At 34.0% G+C, this 22,777-nt stretch overlaps 1 protein-coding gene across 26 annotated transcripts in view; it reads left to right on the top strand.

Moving 5' to 3' along the window:
• Window positions 1-22,777, top strand: part of LOC121329857 (neurexin-3-like) — a 324,400-nt gene that overhangs the window by 3,497 nt on the left and 298,126 nt on the right. For 19 of the 26 annotated variants that reach the window (XM_041275798.1, XM_041275809.1, XM_041275797.1 and 16 more), the window contains exons 2-5: window positions 3,084-4,261; window positions 9,123-9,140; window positions 11,193-11,222; window positions 11,891-11,902. In XM_041275798.1, coding sequence (XP_041131732.1) covers window positions 3,565-4,261; window positions 9,123-9,140; window positions 11,193-11,222; window positions 11,891-11,902 — 757 coding nt within the window. In that variant the 5' untranslated portion in view covers window positions 3,084-3,564. The remainder of the gene's footprint in view (window positions 1-3,083; window positions 4,262-9,122; window positions 9,141-11,192; window positions 11,223-11,890; window positions 11,903-22,777) is intronic. The other 7 variants (XM_041275791.1, XM_041275807.1, XM_041275786.1 and 4 more) reach the window with 2 other exon arrangements.

The following is a 22,777-nucleotide window of genomic DNA, read 5'->3' as shown; positions in this document are numbered from 1 at the left end:
TCTGCACTCAGCTTTTCATTGTTTCTATTGGTATTTTCCTCCCCTTTACACTAAATGCCTTTCAGAAAACAAAATTATGTACTGGTTTATATACATACAGACACTTCTCTATGGTGAATTGTTTTCTTTCTTTGTAGAGAAGTTGATGCATTTTTGAGCTACAGTTGCGTATATAACAAATAATTAATGAAGGGATGGTAAGACCTTTGATATCAACACTTGAATTGATCAAGAAATTGATACACACACACACACACACACACACACACACACACACACACACACACACACACACACACACACGCACAGACACAATTATCTTCTGATTCAAGTCCACCGTAGTGTCTGGCAGTACTGTAAGTGCAGTTGATGGTTACAGGTTATTCTGTAAATTAAAATTTATAATCTGATTTCAGCTGCCTTTTTCAGGCGTTTCTACACAAATCTGCCCTTTAAAATTCAATCTATCAAGCCATTAGATTTATAAAAGTGGCCTACCCTTAATCTTCTAAAAGGCAAACACGTACCGTAGGTCTTAAGTCTTCCTAAATAATATCTATATATAGATATAAGTGAGGTTTCAAAATATAATATACATATATAATATAAATATATATATAATATATATATTATATCTATATATATTATATATACTTTGTTATGGTTGTGGGTAATATATTATATATTTTGTTATTTTAATTACATATTGCTCATTGTGTTTTTGTATATTTATTTGTTGGTTTAGCTTTACAGTTACTGTAATATGTCAGGATGGTAAAGCATGTATTGACCTCAATAGTTATTTCCTATTAGAAACAATTCCAGTTCTTGTTGAATATGGTTCTTAAATTACATACAGCATATGATTGCCATTTAGAAGCAGAAGAGCCTTTTATTAAAAAAAAACATAACCCTTTATAAATAAATAAGTTCAATCTTTACTGTAATGCAGGTAATATTATTGTCTACACAATGATAGGTAACAGAACAATCAGATTAAATAGATATACAATGTTATGTTTTGGTTTACTTCCATATGTAACATATGTGTGTTGTGTAAATTAGTAATATTAAGCAGTGTGATAAATACATTTTATGAGCATGCAGGAATTATTAGGATGTGTGTTACAGGATAAAAAAAAAAAAATCTCACTACCTTCTCATTCCGGTTTCCCAGTTAGACGAAACATAGAGTGTTTCCTTTACATACAATGTAAATGGGATTTTCTACCTTAGCTTAGCCTTTTCACCCCATTCTCCCATTTCATCAATGCAGCCCCCTTAACAAAAAGAGCAAAGCATATGGATGTCCCAGTGATGTGAATGATGCCACTACAAACAGTGTCAGTTACTAGAACTTAATAGCTCTCTGTTTGAGTTAAATTAACAATGCAAGGCAGGTGGTTAAAAGCCTGCATTATGTTTCACATTATTTGCCCCATTCAGATTGGTCATGCTATTGTCTCTTAAAGAAAAGAGACTGCTGCCTATGCCAAGGAGAGTAAAGTCAGTATATTGTATGCACATTCAATTGCTTTTAGTATTTTACCATGAAATATGAGCTATAGTAGTTACCCCTGTATTATTTGCTTATTGTGAAACAAAGCCAAAGTATTTTTTTCTTCTTCTAAATGATATAATTAAGTTAAGTTGTTTACTATATATTCATTACCTGTAGTGGCACCCGTTCCAATGTACACATTGTTGCAAACAGCATTACTCTTAATTAAAATGTTTGATATTCAAACAGCCATTATTATTAAACTAAAATATTACAATAAACCATCTGCGCAAATCTCATAAACCTTAACAGGATCCACTATTTACCCAAAACATTTTGATACTCACCCTATAAATATACATGTGTTACAAAAAAAAAATACAATAGCATGTTTGTATGTTTTTCCTGATAATCAGGCCCTATAGCTCTAAATCAGACAACATGCATGTGTTTTGTGGGCATGTGTTTAACCCAAGGTTGCTTACTTCAAACCAAAACAGCACACCTGATCAAAATTGTTAAAGCCCCAACTAAATCATTTCCAGGTCTGTTTTTTGTCAAAAATAAATAATGTTTTAAAAATAAGAAATGTCAGGGTTAAACTAACTGAAAGGCAGTACAGCCATCGGCTAGTATAATTTACGAAAAGTCTGAATGCAGATGTGTTCAGTTTTGAAATAAGATACGTCAAAAAGGATAGCTAACTCATAAGTATTTGAACCCATTTCTATACAAGAGTCAATGAGCTCCCTTATATTTAAAAGCTAAATCCACTGTACATAACGACAAAAGCCTAGGCCCATGAAGTAAGAAATTCAGATGCTTAAGAGTAAAAACACATGAAAAAATATTATAGCATTCAGGATTTTAATACATTTTCACATGTGGGTGGACATACATTCTCTATCTGTTTTAAATGCTTTTCTTACATTGGATTTCTAGTGGAAAGCCTTTAATTTCCTCGTCATCAGATAACAAAGCATTGTGCTATTGATTGATAGCTGTGTCTTCATAAGAATAATGTGGGTAATTTCAGACTTAGATGACCGATAACACAAAATAACCTGGAGAAAATAGCTTTAAAACTTTTAATTAGATTTTTATGCCAACTGCTTTAACCATTTAAAGATGTGTGTGCAGCTAAGTGATAAAGGGAGACCCAGCAGTAACTTTTAAAAGCAACCTGAATTCATGTCTGAATGTGTAAATTTCTACACTTGCTGTAGTTTATGGTTGAAACTGGTATGTGTTAACATAAACCAAATACAGTAGGAGTAGGCCAATACTCTTAAAACATCAAACACTTTATAGCATAAATAAAGTTTTAACTAAACTGGCGTTTTAGTTTTTCAGTGCTGTAAAATTAATTTAATAGAAACTGTACAGGCCTTACAGAGCAGATGTTTGAACCACCAACCCCAGTCATCACACTTAACATTTGTTCCTGTCTAGAAATAGACTCAAATAAACCCATTTATTTTCCTAAAAATATAAATCTGTGGAACTTTCAACTTGATCCGTTCTCTCAAAATGCCCTTTGAAGATGTATAATTATTAATTTCTTCATATTGTTTCTTTTCAGGTTGTATATTTGAAGATCTGAAGCCAGGTTGTTGCTTCTAATGGGCCAAATAATTTCCAAGCCAACATGAAGAACGGTGTGTTTATTCTGGTGAAAATCAAAAGCATCATCTCTCTTGTGAGCCTGCTAAATTGTGTCATGAATTACACAATCTGAGGATTAGCTCCAACCTCTGCTTATTGCTTGAAGAAACTGTTTCCCTCCATACTTTCTCACATCCCTGGCCTATAAAGGATTAAACCTTCAAATAATCATAATTAATTGTTAACACAATTTGGAGCATTTTATAATTTAAACAGTCTTAGGACTGGTGTTGTTTTGGGATTACAGTCAGTACTTTAAAAATAGAATTTCATTGGGCCAGTATATCACTTGTGTCAAATTGAATATAAATTGTTGGATATATTGGATATATCATCCCTTTAACCAAAGCAAATTCAATGATACCTTGCTTTTAAGGATTATAGTTTCCCAATTTACAATGAATCCTACCTGCTTCTCATTCAAGGCACACTTGTTGCTCAATACATTATTTGGCCTGTATTCTGGCCTTGAGTTTACAGGGACTCCTGGACAGTGGGCCCGTTACCTCCGCTGGGATGCCAGCACAAGAAGTGACCTAAGCTTTCAAATCAAAACAGATGTTTCCACTGCCCTGCTTCTCTATTTCGATGATGGTGGATACTGTGATTTTCTCCAGCTGATGATAGTTGAAGGGAAAATGCAGTTGCAGTTCAGCATTGACTGCGCAGAGACCACCATTGTCTCTGATAAAAGGGTGAACGACAGCAACTGGCACTTTGTCATGCTAAGTCGCAGTAATCTGAGAACTGTCCTGGTAGTGGACAGTGAAACACAAGCGGATGAGGTCAGGCCACAGAGGCAGTACATGAAAATTGTTAGCGATCTGTTCATTGGAGGGGTTCCAGTGGATATCCGGTCGTCTGCGTTGACTCTGCCCCCAGTGAAAGACCAGCCATTGTTTAAAGGAATTATCACAGATCTCAAGTATGGGAACTCAGAGCCCAACCTTCTTGGCAGTCAAGCAGTAAGATTGGGCATGGAAGGCATGTGCACAGAAAATCCATGTGAAAATGGTGGAAGTTGCTTGCTAATAGATGGGGAACCAAAGTGTGATTGTTCCATCACGGGATATGTGGGACAATTCTGCAGTGAAGGTAGGAATGATCACTGAATGAGAACATTTAAAAAATATTTATGTTTTTATTATTCATTTAGTTCTTACCTTATTATTATACATTCGTTAATGCATTTAATAGGGCAATATATATATATATATATATAGAGAGAGAGAGAAATACAGTCCTTTTTGTGCTGTAAACTGTGGTTTTCCTGTTTACATTTGGTCACAGCTCCTTCCCTCTACAGCCATGGATTAGTATGGACAAAGTACTGGGTTCCTGAAATGTTTTGGTTTTTTTCAGTTGATTAATTTCTTATTTAAGATGTAACACTTTTGTTCTCTAACTTGTCTTTGATGTCCTTTCATGCTTTATTGAAGCACTTTTCCTTTGGGAGATTTCATTAACACATTTTATTAATTTATTTCAGATGTTTCAATACATATATTTTAGGCTTTGAGGACTATAAAACCTTTTTAAAAATGGCCATGTTCTGCTGTTAAAGCTTGATCCAAGTCTGTTTAATATTATGCACTGTTCTAGAGAAAATATTTGTTCATATTTTGCGTAAAACTAAAATATCAAGGAGCCATTGCTGAGGTTCATGCATGATATTGTATCATGTAGCGTTTATGACCCCCAGTTGTCTTTGTTTTCACATGGAGAAACAAGCTCTGCATATTTAATGTTGATTTTGCCTCTAGGTTGAAGAACAAGCATGAGCAATTTACTGTGGTATATATTCATAATTTAGTAAAAAAAAAAACAAAAAAAAAACAGGTTATTTATTTGTAATTCAATTCAACTGGACTTGTAAAGATCTCAGCAGTACATTAAGGATGGTCTTGCAAAACACAGGATATCTCTAGAGTAAATGTAGCCTCTTCGTGCAACTGTTGTAGAACATGGGTGTAACCATGCCTATAAGGATTAACCAAGTCGTAACCAAGTCTGGAAATTCTTTCCTCTCAATCAGCACAGCAATTTATTCAACAAGTGCTTTATCATTTTTCTGTTGTCAAAGTTTATTTTAACTTTGTCATTAAATGACTTTCTGTGCAGCAGTTATTATGGCCACACATCAGGTTCTCTGTCCCATTTAAAGGAAGTGTGTGTGAGGCTCAGATGAGAGCTTATACCTGCAGCACAGGAAAATAAAATCATAAAAACTTTGTCCACCAGGAGCCAATAACTTGCAGGTATACACTGTAGAGCGCTTGGCTGTTTAGAGGCAATTGGTTTGGTCCTGTGATTGGAGAATGTCACTGACCTTCAGGTATCCTGAGCTGAGGTGAGGGAATATAATTCTTAGTGGGGAGAAGAACAACCAAAACTAATCAGCATACTGAATTAAAAGAAAAAAAAGGAAACATTTATATAGAGACAGTCTTTAAATTCAAATAGTGTTGCTGGACCTTGTTGTTAAACAGAAAGTGTCCAAGTGACATTCTGGACACCCTGTAAAGGCAGCCAAAGAAATACACTTTTACTTCATAAAAGAAATGTAGTTCTTAAAATGGTTCCTACTGTTTTTATGTCCTTGAGGATTTCCCAGCAATCAAAGAAACCTGAAAGGGCTCACCAGGGACCATCTGACAGAGTTCATATTAGCACTCTATGTAATTCTTATCAGTTTTAATTCATGAATTTTTAATTTGCTTAGTGTTTTTCACCTTCACAAGCCTAATGCTTATTGCTGTATTGCAGCTTGCTAACTGATTTGATTAGTGCTTAAAATGTGTTAAAATAATCTTGCAATTCATGTTACTTACTAAGATTTACTAAGAAAACAAATTTTGAACTACTATTTATATAAAAACAATAAAAGGTTGCTACAAATATTATTTCATATTCAGAGCTGTTATACCTGTAATGGGTAATCTAAATGTAATTATACAGCACTGTGGGGATTTATTAGGCAAGGTTAGTGTATTGTGCTTTTTTTTTTTTTTTTTTTTTTTTTTTTTTTAATCTAAAATAGGAATTAATCAGTTTCAATGAACAGGTAGTATTTATACAGTTAGTAAAAATTTTGTGTTTGTTTGAGATCAGTGTTTACTAAAGGATGTGTCATGGCCTAGAATACTAACTTTAATATATGAAATGCAGCCCTAGTAGTTAACTTCAGTTTGACACAAAGAGATTAAGCTGACATAGAAGACCTGAGAGTTTTAAAAATGTGTTTTACTTTCCAAAACCTTTTAAACCCCAGGTATTTGTTGTTAGTGGCAGTAAGTGAGGTGGTTTACAATCTTAAAGTGCTTTTTCTCGTCAAATGTGTTTAGATTCTGCTGTCCTTACAGAATTCTGAAGGTACATATTGTTTTTTTTAATCTCAAATAAAGTGTTTATTTTTCTATTTCTCACTATATGTTTTCCCTATTACATTTCTTGTATTTGGGAGAACATAATCGTTGTTTTCCAGAATTATCTTATGATTAAAAGTAATATCCATCTGTAGATACAATATTATTATATAAAAAGTCAGTTGAAGGGTAATAAATACATTATTAGAAATGGTTTCTTTCTCTGTATACCCGTCTTTCCATTATTGAGTGTTATGTTTATTTGGGTAACGCAAATAAAAGTGATCAAGCAGTAAGATGACTGTGTGAACAGGCCTACATTCCAATGCTCTTCATTGCAGACACATACCTCGGGTGCAAAGCTTGCAGCTGTCTATAACATTTAAAATGGCACAAATGATTTTGGATGAAAAGTATTATTTTTCTGGCTATAAAATAAAGAAGTCCCGCTATGGCAAATGCCCAATTCCAAGCTAAAAATTAAATATGAATTCACTTTTCCCACCCGGATAAACTTTTAAGATATTATTTTATTAATACATTAGCAGTAAAATTAAATAAAAAAATATTATATCTTAAGCTATGAAATGTCTGATTTAGTTATTTGTTTTATTCCAGAATTTTTAATTAGGTAAACAAAACCGTCATAGACTCAATACAGTTTTCTTGTAAAGGGTAAAATCTCCGACCTGTAGTTATCATCTGACGTGACAGATGATATATATATATATATATATATATATATATATATATATATATATATATATATATATATATATATATATATATTGTTGGCTCACTGCTGCAGTCTGCTGATATGGGGGTTAGAGTAAAAGTTGCTAACGTAGGTTCAGACAATCAGCGTAAAAATGTGCTCAGGATCAGTGCAAAATGCAGAGCAAGTCCCTTGAGAATCCTGCTGTTGCTAAAGATTTTTAAATGTTTCAGGCAGAGGCACTACCTATATCATTAATGCTTATTATTGGAAACTGGTTTACATGTATGTGTAATTACTTAAATTATATATCGATGCAGTATTTTACCATTTCAGTTATCCTGATGAGAGAGATCTGACATTTAGTCACGTATTGAGGCAGAGAAGGGAACACTGTAATTTGTAAAAAGAAAAACATCTTCAAAAATAATATTCTTCAGAAAGATTCTGTGCTAACTAGGTCTGTGGACCCTAGAAATGCTATCAAATATGACATTCTGTTTAGATCTTTGACTTTGTATTTTTGTTATATTCCCATTTTCAGGAGAGGCAATGTCAGTAGTGGAAAAATACACTCAGAAATGACCATTGAATTTTAATCACAACAATGGCAAATATAAGACAAATATAAAACACAGTAGGGATCAAAATTAATCCTCAGTCCTATCTAGGCAGATTCTCTGGTTGTTCTCATGTTAATGGCTGCTTGCCAGTCATTTCTACTCATCAGGTCCAAATGTATGCAAGCTATAACAAGCCAGGATATGTATAGCAAAAATAGACAGAAACACAAAAGACTTAACAGTTGAGGCAAGATAGATACGATTGGAGCCACAGACCGAACATATCTTCAGGGGTGTCCTGTACATCCGTAAAGTTTAAAACAATCAAGATACATGATTAAACAGATAATGGTGATAAATGATCTCCAGAATATTGTGTGTAGAGTTCAAACATTTTAAACTTAATTGCTTCTGGACTAAGTTAATATGTAATAAATCACTGATTACTAAGTACTAAACGCATCTAATAGAATTAGACATGTCATTAGTCTCTCATAAACTTACTAGGTTAATGGTTATTTGTGTAGAGGGCAATTAAGAAAGTTATCAGCAAGTAGGGAAAAGTACTCTGTAATGTTTAAAATACATAACGTTACTCATAAAGTATGCAACTCACATCCAATAGCATTCCAAATCTTGATCCATACATGTCAGACATAATAAATGCAGATAATAGATAATAGGTCTTCTTCGGGATGGGTTCGCTGTTCTCTTCCAGCTTTCTCTACAAGTGTAAAAGTGAAGAGAAAAAGGTGCAATCAAAACCATACTCAATGTATTTATTAACAAGGACTACCCTTAATCTGTGTTATGGTGATCCAAAACAAAGCTCATTGAAGTGCCATTCAACTTCAAAAATGATTACCCAATAGGTTGTGTTTCTGCAATGAAAATACAATTGCTAGGTAAAGAGCTGAAATCTGGTTCTCAATGCTATACACAAGCCCTGCAACATCATAAATTCTTTTCCACCTTAAGGAAGCATGTTCTTCAAACTTGTTTGAATTTATGGAGATTATTGTATGTGGGGTATTTTGTGTTATACAGGTAATAGAATATTTAATAATATTCTCTAAGTCGTCTTACTGAGTTTTTCTTTTTAGATAAGTGTTGATCTGGTTCCAAAATCCTGGACAGATAAGATGATCTGTTTGTTGTCAAGTGACTTATTTACATGCACAGTGATTAAGTCTCTTGCATGTGCACATGTGTGCTATATGTTTTGCATGAAAGCCTTTCCATGCAAAAACGAGTGCAAAGAGTGTTTCTAATGGTGAATTTTCTTCCATCTTTTTTTTCAAACGCAACTGCAGAAGTCAACCATGTTCCAGGTGAGTGTCTGAGTATCTCGCAGTTGACACGCTGTTTCCTACTAGGAAATCCTTAGGGACAACTAATGTGTTAACGCCTCGTTTTCTACAAAGATATTGCGTTTCTATCCGTCATATATTTACTGTCTAAGTGACTACCTATTCAGAACGTTTTGCAACAGGCGGTCATTAAAATGAATCCATAAAGTTCCAATACATTTAGTAGGAGCAAGCTAAAGGAGAAGTGCATTCCTGAAGATAAAAGTCATATCTAATCACATTTGAAAGCAGAATAAAGGTGGGGGGTGCAGTAAAAGCATAACCACATGGTGTGCAGGGTGAGTCATTCAGCCCAGGTGCTAGCTGGGCACAGTCGCCAGGCTTCGCTGGGGATTCTGAAGGGAGTGTCGCATTGGTTCTAGCGCTCCTGTGGGTTAGGGAGGCAAAACTGGCAGGGACTGTTTCTCCACATCACGCTACAATGAACCCTGCTGGCCAGCCCCCCAGTGATCTCAAAAGCGGACACCTGCAGGGCTGACCTTTGTCTTCCAGACTCGGTAGCTCGCTGACATCCGCTCTCGAGTTCCTGGGTGTAAAAGAGTCTGGCTTAGTCGTGGTGTCGGGGGACACCCACAGAACCTTCAGTTCTCCTGAGCTGTGTAGGGAATTGCTGCGGTGAGGGGAAAAAATGATTGGGTACACTAAATGTTTTAAAAAAGCACAATAAAGAAGAGCTAGCCTAAATCCTACAAAGTAATGTATGTCCAAATACTGCAGCTTACTTAACAGAATAAGGAAGATTAAGTTATTGGTCAGCTGAAAGAAATAACTAATGACAACAAATATGCTCTCCTAGTACAATGACCTAGTGGTTGCAGTCTTATTAAATGACTTACTAAAGGTCAAAACCCTTTTAAAAAACAAAATGCTTAATTGCTTTTAAGGTTGGCAGTTATGTACAGTACTAATGCAAATATAAATTAATTGTTGGTAGTTTCTGAAGCACTTTAACTCGACAAATGTTGATTTTATTGAAAAAGACAGGAAGACAGATTTGAATGGTGTTTATGTTATTTACTTTCCTTTTATTACTTAATTATAGTAGCCATTAACTTGAATTATACAATACATGTAACATTTATTATTATTATTATTATATTATTATTATTATTATTATTTAGTCTTTATCCAAAGCAACTTACAGAAAGTGAAACACAATATAGAAGTATACAAAATTATATATAAATAGGAAATACAAAATTATATATAAATAGGAATTTACAAATAAAGGTTGAAGAAGTGGGTTTTTATGGTGAAAAGCAGTAAAAGACTGAACAGTCCTGAGGATAACCAATAGCTGGTTCCACCACAGGGGGATGAGGGGAGAGAAGGAGTGAGCACGGGAGGAAGGAGTACATGAGTTCAGATTCAGCTCAACGTTAGTTTTCCTTAATAATGACACTCGTCTGTTTTTGCATGATGGAGCAGTTAATCCAATAACAATAGTCCATATTATTTTATGACTTTTTAACTTTTAAAATCAGAATTACTTTTCAAAAAAAATATACACATGTAAATACAATTGTCAGGATTCTATTCAAACACAGGCATGTACTAGCGTATAAGGGTTATTGTATACTAATGATCTAATTTCAACAAAAATAAATAATGTATTTGCACTAATTTATTATGATAATCTATGTCAATCCATTCTATAATTAAAAAAGGTATTTTTCTTTATAACCTACATTTCAATATTCTTTCTGGCAATTCTTTAAAATTGCCTGTTATTGAAATAACAAGATCCTTGTAAAAATCCATGACATAAATTTTAAGAAGCATGTAAATAGATGGCGAGTACAGTAACAGGAATAGGCTCCTTGATTTGCAGATTGTTCCAATTAGATCAAATTCACAGAACTCTTCTCTGTAACAGAAGCTTTTCAAACTTCTTTGAAAAGCTTTTCTTAAGTGTGACTGATGCCATACTTGATCTTATGAAGTATGTGACATCACAATACCAAAAGTATTGCATTCCATTTTTCAATTTCCCTATCTTTCTTCTTCTTCAAGGTTTCTCACATCTGATGATGGGTGAACAAGGTATGCTTTCCTCATTTTCTTTATCTGTCCCTTGGTAATTTCTTCTGCTGCTCAGTTTGAAAGCTTTGCAGTGTGTGAAAATGTGATCAATGCATAGGTGCTCAGTAGACCATTCATTAATGCAGTGATCTGTATTGCTGCAATGAAGCTATATAGTAATGGAAAGATTGTTCTTAGTTGTTCAAGCATGACTGTAATATATGCTGCAAAAAACTATATATATATATATGCACAGATGAAGTGCAAAGCCTATGTGGTGTGCTTTTTAAATCGCAATTGAATCGCATGCCTGCGCTTATTAAAATTCGAAACTAAAGGCTATCATTGAATTGAAATGTATGCATTTGAAATTTCTGCCAGGGTAAACAATGGTATCATTGATTTTATTTCCTCTTTGTTTTTACTAATTACATTTGGTTGCGTTATTTGAGTTTGCCATTGCATGTACAGTGTGCTTTAATTTGCTGTGTCAAGCATGCTTAACAGTGTTTTTAACACCATGTTACTACATTGATTTGTAGTAATGCATATGCATTTATGTAGTGTTGATGACGGCGTGTTGCTTTGTCATTGTTGATAATGTGTTATCCTTCCCCTTTCTCATTGCTCTTCAATTGTGGATATCATGCACATTTTTCTCTCTTGGACCGCAATCTCCATTTCTGTAGGTAAAAGCAAAGGTAGATCCCTGTTTTATTATTTTACATATTGGCGATATGTACATTTAAAGAATATATGACATTGTTCATTGTTTTGCTTCTTTTATCAATCATAATCAAAAGGATTGAGTTAAAGTTTTGCAAAGTCATGCTTTGAGTGTGATGAAGGTAGTTATCATGGTCAAATGTCAGTGAGATTCTAACTGTGAAATAAGGCTTTGGATTAAACGTTTAAGACACACCAATGACGTTATACTGTATGTTGTTTTTTTTTTTTTTTTTTAATAATCATGATGTTTGGCTTTTTTGAGCAGCATCTTGAATGATTTTGTGCAAGGTATATATGGGACGACTGCCAAAAATGTAACATTAATTATATAAGGGATGTAACCAAAGTTTTGCTCGTTATACACAGGATGTGTGTTATACAACGTGTGCGCTTTGTATTTAGCCAATTACGGTAGTATTTCAGTGTAAATGGCTTTCTTGTCATTTTAGAAATACATGCTTATATATTAAACTTTAGATACAAGGGTAATCTCCTGGGGTTAAAGAGCTGGTTCATCCTGTTTACAGGATTTTAGCATAAAGGGTATATCTGATTCTGTTGGATTATAGTCCTGGAAACAGACATGCTTTACAGTTACATTTACACAGCTACAAACACAAAATGAATGTTGGATGGCAGCCTTGCATGAAACAGTAAATTATTTTCAGAAGAGATGCTTTGTCTGTCCTTTCCAGCAAATTTCTTCCCCCCTCCATTCCAGACAGTGAATCATATCCAAACATCCCTTCAGTGACTTCTCTTCTCACTCTACTCTTTAGACTCGTTCCCCTTTCTAGTATTGCAAAATAGCAGTGTTAATCAGTTGATTTTTGAAAAGGCAGAACGTCTGTGCTCTGTAATGTACAATATATTATTTATAGGCTTTATAAGGCCAGCCAGACATGCACAGTGCTTGTCAGCAGTCGGGAGGAAGGGATTTCGGTGAAACTCATGCAATGTTATTATTGTGCAGCAACAGTTACAATGCTAGTTTTCTGTGATGACTTTTTGACCATGATCGTACACCGGGGAATGATAATTACCAACACGTTTAAGTCCAAGACAGGATTTGACTGTGTTGACTGTGCTCTGCTTTATCTTCTGGGAGCTGAAACACAGACCCTCAGAACCATGTGCATGGTTTGTGCCGAGTTTGTGTCGTGTCAAATAGACTTAGGCAGTGCAGCCAAACCTCGGCATTGCTCATTTTGAAAACAGATCAGTAATGTATTAAGAGAATGTTACACTGGTGATAAGCCCTGTCCAGCTGCAGCTAACTCTGGAGAGAGTCTTGCAAAAACTCACTACACCCAAAGTTTTTGTTCTTTCTGCTTGTCCATATGTAATACATTAGGAAAATAAATAGATGAAAAAGATAGTGTTGTGCACTTAAACATATTGGTATGACTAATTGCAATACAAGTATAGTGTACTTTACTGGAGATATTTACAATAAATTTAACTGTTGAGTTTTTATTTGCAATATTTTTATTTTAGCTTCCAAATCACGTATTCTTGCTTTCACCAAATAGCAGTCAGAAATCAAAAGTAGTTTGACAGTTAAGTTTGACAATGAAGTCTTTTTTAAATACAGTAGAATTTTCAATGGTTTTATCAAATGTAGACATCTGCTATCTACATACACCATCAATCTGGCGAATAATACAAGGATACAGCACAATAATACAATACTCATATCATTATGGTTCTAAAGTCTTTAAAACTATACTATCAATGTAAAAAAGGCTACATTTAAGTTACTATTGAAATCGTAACTGTAGCAAAAACACAGATTTAAGCATCCATGAAAACCTGGGTTAGCATAGTGCTTGTTTTGAACAAAATGCATTCGTGCAGCTTGTCTCCTTTGGCTTGAAAAAAAAAACAAAAAACTGTGCTTTGTTTGAAACTAAAATGTTCCTAGTAAGATTGCCTGTAATGGTTTAAAATCCGCCTCACCTTTCTGGATACATTTGTTGCTATGGTAATTTTGCCTGCTCTGTGACCAGCAAGCCTATAGACCGCCTATGTGGTTGCATTACACTCATGGTTGACTGATTGCGTACTTCCAGTTGAAAGTAGGGTGTTCGGTAGACCGGTCAGTTCGTAACTTTGGTGTTCGTAACTCTGGGGTTCTACTGTAAACATGGTTATTTTGATATTTAATATTATTTGTCCATGAAATCCTATTCATATATATATCGAGCTAAAAAGCAAATCAACAGTGTTTTTATGTACCATGAACATGATTACAAGCTGTATTGTTCATTTACCAGTTTTTGTCTGCACCACTGTCATTTTTAGATCATCCTGTCTGACTGTTTTGACTGTTAAGTCCAATAGCATTACTAAGTCTTGCAGAGTACAAGTATGTTATAACAAATCAGCTGTTCTGTCTGCTTGAATCATGAGAATGGAAAATGTTTTGAACTCATTCACTTCAGTCCAACAGTGCTAAAGGATAACTCAGCTTTGTATTGATTGTTTAAAAACAGCCTGTTTTTTTTTGTTTGTTTTTTTTTCCCAACCCGGCAAACACAGCAAACTTTGGAAGCCCTAGGATCATCTATATGCACTAAATTCATATGCAGTACATGGTCAGTTATGCATTTTGTAGCTTTAGTGGCCCTAAATTTATATTTTTAATCGGCAACTCTTGCATGATATACCTTAAATAGGGTTGCTGTATTGATATGGCTTGACAGTCCACCAATACACGAAAACCAAAAATGTGGAGCTCGTCAATCTCAAATTCAAACAACCTCCTTTTATTTATTTTTTTAACTAAATACTGTAAAACTACACCTTGTTTTTATACTATGAATATCATTGCATAGCAAAGCAGGCCTTGAACCATATACAGTATTGAAAGAAATAAGCATCGCTGTGTCAACCTTCCGAGTTCATTTATTTTTGTTATGAAATATTACTGCAGCTGTGGCGGGAAGGTTAATGCATAGACCTGGGTTCCTTTTAAGCTTTATCTCTTTTGTATTTAGCATTGCATTCTGTATACAATTCAACCAATTATCTCACAAGGTGAATGGATTTAGATTGAGCAGAGAAATGGGGTGGGATTAGAGTAAGAATTTTTGAGAGAAGTGAATCTCATCTCACAGCAGATGAGGCAGCCAGATAAAACCTGGGGGAGAAATGCATTGATCTAAGCACCAGCTGGCATGCAAAAACTGGGCTTTCTGACCTGGAATTCACATCCTGATATTTTTAGCCCTGATCTATTAGAAAAACAGTATATGTCGATATGTAGGTCAGTGAACAAAACTAGAACAATGAGTTCAGACTACATTTTTTATTTAGCTATTTGCACTCTGCTGAAAGGTTGAGGTCATTCATTTTAAATGTAACTTCCATCATCTACAGGGGATTTCACTTCTGTATAGCAACTTTACTCCCAGATCATTTTAGCTTAGAAAAATATTAAAATATGTCTGCCCATCATTTGCCTTACCTGTTACTGCCTTGGAAATGCATACATATGTAATTGAATCAAGATGAAATAGATAAAATCTTGGTGGAAGGCAAACTGGGCTGAGTTATGTTGCATGTGAATATTATCACATTGTGATAATGAACAGCATAACCGTGATGTAAATATGTTATGCTATCCTAAACATGGCTTTATTAAAAAAAAAAAAAAAATACTGTAATTGTAAGCTGGTCCATTTTCTTACTACCTTTTGTGAACTTTAGTATCCATTTGACTCCTCATCCTGATCATCTTCTTTTCTGTCAAAGCTTAAGCTGCAAAGCAGGCAATGTTTTTACGTGATAACGTCAGAATTAATTAATTTTTTGTATTGTTATTTTACAATACATTACATTACCTTGTGGAATATTCGATTTTTAGTATCTTAGATGGTAAATATTCATCTGGGCTGTGTTTTGGACTTATAATATTAAGTTCTACAATAAAAGGGGGGAAGTACCAGCTGGAAAGTAAAAAAAAAAAAAATTCTACATTTACAAAGAAAATAGAGGTAGTACACTATGATCGCTGAGCTATCAATCCCTTGACCCTGTCCTTTTTAATTTTGATAAGGGTTTACTTCTAAGTGTCCTGCCAGTGGATGTCATTTTATGGTAATTAATGAGGAGCTATGCTAATATTGAATGCAGCACATCATAAGAACATACCAATAATTAACAAACATTGCACTGCAAAGGATATTTACAATAACTTTCTCCAAGGATGGTTAAATGTAATTATTTGTCACATGTTTCTGTTAAGGGATGCTACCCCTACTACTAATTATTATTATTTTTTTTTTTAATTAAGAATTGCAAATATCAGAATCGCAACACTGTAACACGAACTTCATAAACAAATGTGTCCGTAAAAGAAAGTCTATATCTACTATAATTATTATATGAGAAGTATTTTGTATTAAAATATTTTTTTCAACTGAGGGATTCAGTGCTATGGTCTTAAGGACCGTAAGCTAAGGATTTATTAATGATTCTTTAATGCGTGTCTTGAATTTAACCCATTTTGACTCATGGAACGATGTTAGCCATACCAAATTGGCACTGGCCTGCCCGTTGGAGATGTTCCACACTTGGAATGCGCATTTCCAAAGTCTAGAAAAGTACTTTTATCAACTGAGAAATATGTGATTATTCCCTTTATTTTTACTTCATTTTTGTTTGTTGTTTTATGACAGTCAAAATAGGAATCATTTACATCTTACACCATCTAAATGAGTTTGACATGCATTTGTGCTTTATTTGCTCTTCCAAAAAGCAACACATGCCAATAGAAGTTGGCTTAGAGCAGCCCAGCAAAGCCAAATGCTCAAAGAAAGGAGGAGTAGGACATTCTCCTCAGGGAGGTTGCTGACAGCTCCTCAGCAACCCTAAGGGAACATTGTAGTTCTGCTGTGATAGAGCAGAGAAGAAATGAAAGGACGAGAGCCATGCAAGAGCAGGAACGTGAGAAAAGGCTGCAGACCTAATTGTTAGGTGCTATATGCTCTGGGGATCTTTTTTTTTTATTAATTGCATCCTTCCAATGTAACCCTCAACTGTGATTTTATATTTATTTTAATCTATAAAACAAAAATTCTATCTTATATAAAAAAAATAATTAAATCTATTCTATATAGATTTATAGAATAACCTGCAGAAAATACTATAGTATATGGCGCATCATGGTGTTTTATGGAAGCCATATTAATCTGGTGATTACTCTAATAGTTGTTACACTTAAGAGTATATCAATAAATATATTATTAGTCTTTTTTTATCACAGTCAAGTTTACCTTGAAGATGTTGCACAGGCACAGTAGAGTGCCATGTTCATGCTTTTAATATGTCTCAACAAAAAATGAAAACAACATTTTTATTGTTTTTTACATTTTCTGAACTACATGTTTCTAACCCCCCTTGAGCTTCATATACTTCAGCCTTCAGTCTTTGGAGATTCTTATTTTTTATGGTCATTTGATGCTTCACTGCTGGAATATACATGGGTCAAATCACTGACAGCAGAGCTAACCACACAAGCCATGTGTAGAAGAGATACTGAAATCTTTATCACATGTTTACGTTAGATGTTTCCATACTTTATGTATCATAATTGTATCCGCAGTTTAAATATTTTCACACTGACATGCCAGATCATCTTTTGAAAAAGATTGTGTTTTATATGTTCTCTGGCAGTGACCTTATTTACCGCCTGTATACACAACTTGTTCTATACTATAGTTAAGACAATGCAGTACTTCTAATGGCTGGTTCCACAGATTAGATCTAGTCTTAGATAATATTAGTAATTGCAAGATTAGTGCTAAGCGGGGTCTGTGAAACCAGGAGGACGTGTTTAATTTCACCCTCCTTAAAAACAGTTCAGCTGTTATTTTGAAAGAAATGGAAAACACAGGACTTGATTTTGAGTAGAATTCGATCCATGCTGACCACTGTTCTCTTCTCATGTTATACTAAAAATCACCCTTTTATATACATTTGCGTCCGACATGCAAGCAAAAAACTGTTAAAAAGGAGAAGCAATGTGATATAAACACCTTCACCGTGTTAGTTTGAAAGCATTTATCTTCAACATTCTTGGAAGCTTTGTAGCTGGCTCTTCTCTGTGTATAAAGTCAGTGAAAAGAAACAAAGCTTGTTTTCTTTCTAAGCATGTTAAGTACAAAACGCAGTGTGCCATCTACTGGAATAACCCAGTCATCCCTACTTGGATTTTTCCTTTGGAACATACATCCTGGCTCTAACTGTTGATTTCTGTTACTTAAAGATTAACTCTCATATGAATGACCTGTTTTTAATCCTTTTGAAATCACTTATAATTTCCAAATAATTCCTTTTAAAACCAAATATGCTGGTGGATCATGGTTACTGTTTAACTACTTTTTTTTTTAAAAAAAAAAGCTCTGTACAGTTATGTGTATTTGTTTTGGTTAAAAAAAAAAAAAAAAAAAAAAACTACTGCTCTTTGATCAGGTGCATTATAAGATATTTTTTGTGCCGCTTATAGCTAAAAGTTACATTTTGTTTTATACTGAACACATTAGAAAGTAGAAAGGTTTTACAGCTTTGATTAAAAAGTGTGTCATTTCTCAAGATAATTCTTTGATCTTGGGACACAAGATAGTTGGAGGAGCTCTGCTGTTTATTAAACACTACTCAGAAAACATTCATTATCTGTTGTGTGACTTATTGAAGCTGTAGATGTATCAGCTCCTGTGAGGCAAATAATAAGTATAAGAGGTGTGCCACATTGTGTGATTGTCATTTGTAGAATGATATCACAAGTATGCTAGGTACACGTTCAACATTAAATTTAATATCAGAGTGGAGCTGTTCCTGGGGGTGTTTGCTTTGATCTATACAAATCTCAAATGGCTCTTTAAGGCTTTATCCAGAGGGTGTTTTATGATGCAAACAAATCTTGTCAAAGTAGGTCATTTTTTTTTTTTTTACATTTGTGCAGCTCCTAAAAGTGCATAACCTTCTACCTGTTAGTTCACAATGCATACAGCAAGCAATGATTTTGACCAAATTAAATGGGCTCTAGCATTAGTATTTATTAATAATAATAATAATAATAATAATAATAATAATAATAATAATAATAATAAACACAATTAGTTTCAAACATGACCTTAATCTATCTCAGCAGTAAATATAATCAGAAATAGAAATGGTCCACCTAAGGATATAACTGACCTTAAGTGCATATTCTTACATTTCAGAAAACTTTGAACGTGTGTCAAAATTGTTGACACTCAAATATTATTAAAAAAATAATCTTTTAAACTCCTCTTGAACTTCTGTGATTTTTCAGAACACTACCTTCACATGTGTGTGCTTTAAGAGACATTATTGGCACACTACAGAGGTTGTTTTTTTCATGGCTAAAAGTATTGATGCACTATAAACCCTTGAAGATTTTCTTTAAACCTCTTAGATTCTCTGTCAGGTGTTTCAATTTTTTTTTTTTTTTTTTGTACATGGCTCAGTGTCTGACAAATTAAAACCATAGGCTAGAAGTGGAACTGTGCCTCTGAAGGAGGTGAAGGGCCATAGTTAAGGAGCTGGTCCTCAAGCAGTTGGTCTGTAAGGTATCGTTGGTCTATATTATGTGATATTTTATTTTGGATTTCATTACTAATAAGGAGATTACATATGAAGTAACACATGATTATCTAATAATTGAGCTGCAAAACTGACACATTCAGCGCGTATTCATACATTATAAAGATCAAGTATGGTTTGTCACTTACAGTTACATTAAGCATAGGCTTACACAAAGCATATCAGCTCGTAAGTAAACAAATCTTGGGAGGGCACTTGCAAAATTGAATTTTTTGTGTTTGGTTGGTTTTTGTTTCTTCTGTCAGTGTTATTAGTTTATTAAGTAGATGCTAACCAGAGGGCTAATGAGTTTAGTCATGGAAAATAGATCATTAATAATAATAATAATAATAATAATAATAATAATAATAATAATAATAATAATAATAATGAAAGGTGTAAATTTAATTAATAGTGTATCAATGTACCTATCATCACATGCAGGCAGAATAAAAGTATTTCAATATATTTACTATTATCTAATTATTAACCAATAGTTAGATTCCCTGGAGCAGAAATGCACCATATGGTGCTGTTAACTGGACTCATTGATCCTCATTATATGGAACAGAAAAAGACAAGGCAGGCATTATATCTTAATATCGATTGTTTAATACTGACAAGTGTGAAATGGGAATATTTATTTTTTTAATAATCATTGATTTTGGAATCATCATGGGTGATTGTTTTTCACTCAGTGTCATTCTGTTAAGCACAACATAGAACACCCTAATTTTCCATGGCTAGCAATTTTAAGGAATTATTGCTATTAAAATACAGTGAGTACTGAATCATTTATTTGCCTCTAAAAAAGGCAAGAGAAAGCAGTCTGGCAGTGCATAAATAAATGGAAGGATTATTCAATTGCTTTGTCTGAATTAACTGTAATAATGAAAGGTTACTCATAGCTTACTCATAACTCATAGTTACTCAAAAGCATGAACATTATGCAAATCAATTTTGTTGTACTTTTTTTTAATATAATATACATCATATACCATAAAAACACTTTTTATTATCCAAGAGCTAAATGCAGATTATTTTTACATTTAAGAACCATTTATAATTATGATTACAAAAATATACATCATTGAAAAATGGCACATATTGTAAAGTTCAGCCACTAGACATTAAAAAGCTGAGAAACAGCAGTAAAGAGCCTTTACTGGAAATGTTATGCTTGGTAATCCCTCCCCCTTTGAACATTTCATTAAACGTGTTAACGTTTTGCTGGAAAATGAAAAAAACAACTGCATTTTCCTCACTTTCAAGGTTTCCCTTTTCTTTGCATTCTTGGGATATATCTGAGTGGAGGCTCGTTCCTCTGGGTAATCAATAGTTCTCTCAACCATAACATGGCTGCCATGGTTACCATCGCAGTCAGCAGAGTTGGGCTCATTGGGATGCAGCAGTGCTCTCCACAGCTTGTCTAAGGCAAAGTGCTCCTAGAGTGTTTTTTTTTTTTTTAAGGTATAGTTTAGTTTCTTTAATCCCTAGGGGATCATGAACTGTATTGTACATTATTATTGTTTATCTCTCGATTGGCTATTTAATATCTTGAAGTATAATTAATAAGCTTACTTCTACAACTTTCTCGTGTTGTGTCTTGTTTTTGTATTACTTTGTTTGTTTAAGTGACATTCTTAGTAAGCTTTTTGGAGTCAGTCTGTAAAGCCTTTATAACGATCATGAGGCTGCAAGGTGAACAGTGTGAATTCAGTTTTGTTGAAGGCATCATCACATTAGCTGTAGGGTCTGGCACCATGCCAGTTCATTTTATCACCTTGTCCCATGCTCACTGAGGTAAATGGCAAAGCTGTTTTTAACACATTAAAGAATCATGTGACCCATCGATGGCGTAACATTTGTGACCTTTGACCTGCTGCTTGTTCACAGCTGCATAGCACTTCGAGTTTGTGTGAAATATGATGACCTTTTACTGTATACAAAATGTTGTGTTGTATGGCAGAAGAAACTATGCCACAACCGTTCTGTACCATGCAATGAACTTTCCTTGCCTTTGCTACAGATTACAAACATTTAGAGAATATATTCATTTTTCAGTGAATAAAAAATAAGACTTATTTATCATACTGCGTAAGATAAACAGCAATGTGTGAACTTTTTTAAATAGCTTGTTTTATGTTTTTTTTTTTAGTAAAAAAAAAAAAAACATTTACCAGCGGTCACACATGATATCCCTGCAAACAATAGTTTTGCACATGATGGATAGCACATCATTTGTTATTGACAGCACTTGTCTAAACTGGTGAGGCTACAGTTTAAACTATCGGTAATGCTGAACCCACTTTAGTTTGACTGCAATCAGTTTTGGTCTAAATTTAGGAACATGATGTACTATACTTCTGGAATCTCTTTTTAAAAGATGTCACATTCAATTCAGATAATAATACCCATGACAGTCCATTTAATTGAAGACAGTATGAGACAGTATCCTCATGTTTCCTTCCAGTTACAGATGTTTCTTTTTCCATTTTGTTTTCTTTCAAAATTTTACATTTACAGTTTAATATTGACTCATATTATTTAGAGTTGTTTTTGTTTCTTGAAATCAGTGTTGCTTATTGTATAGTTAATGAACATATGTTTTAGTTTATTATACTGTATAGGAAATCAGACACTAGGCAAAGCAGAAAGGGTCATTTTCCCATTTTGTATTTAAAAAAAAAATATGTATGGAATTGTGGTATTATAGATCAGTAATTGCAAAGATACAACAGCTATTGAACTAGGTACCAAGTGAGAGAGAGAGAGAGAGAGAGAGAGAGAGAGAGAGAGAGAGAGAGAGAGAGATACCGGAATGATTGTTTTGTGGTATAGTTTTTATTCCCCACATGAGAATGTCCTAGTAAGTCATGAGCCCACTCATGTGATCCAGTCATGTTATACCACTCAAGTGAGATAACAAAAATGTATTCCATGCTAGATATACACACACGTCTGTGGTATAAAGTGACTGAGTGAGTGAGCGAGCAAGCTGTGATTTTTGTATTGTTTTGTAACAGTGTAATGAAAGCTAATGCCAAGCCTACAAGTGATTTGTTCTTTTGTTTGAACCTTTATTTTGGCCCTCGTGCCATGTTTATTTTGTTCCTGTTTTTGTGTCTCTTTAATAAATGTGTGCTTTAGTGCTTGAACTGCAGCTTCTGTTTCTGGATCTCTTTCCTGCCAGTAACCAGCCTGGGCCGTGACACTATCCTGTACACATGTGATTG

The sequence above is a fragment of the Polyodon spathula genome, chromosome 17, assembly GCF_017654505.1.
Source record: "Polyodon spathula isolate WHYD16114869_AA chromosome 17, ASM1765450v1, whole genome shotgun sequence".
Lineage (NCBI taxonomy): Eukaryota > Metazoa > Chordata > Actinopteri > Acipenseriformes > Polyodontidae > Polyodon > Polyodon spathula.
This window is presented reverse-complemented; position numbering and strand designations above follow the sequence as displayed.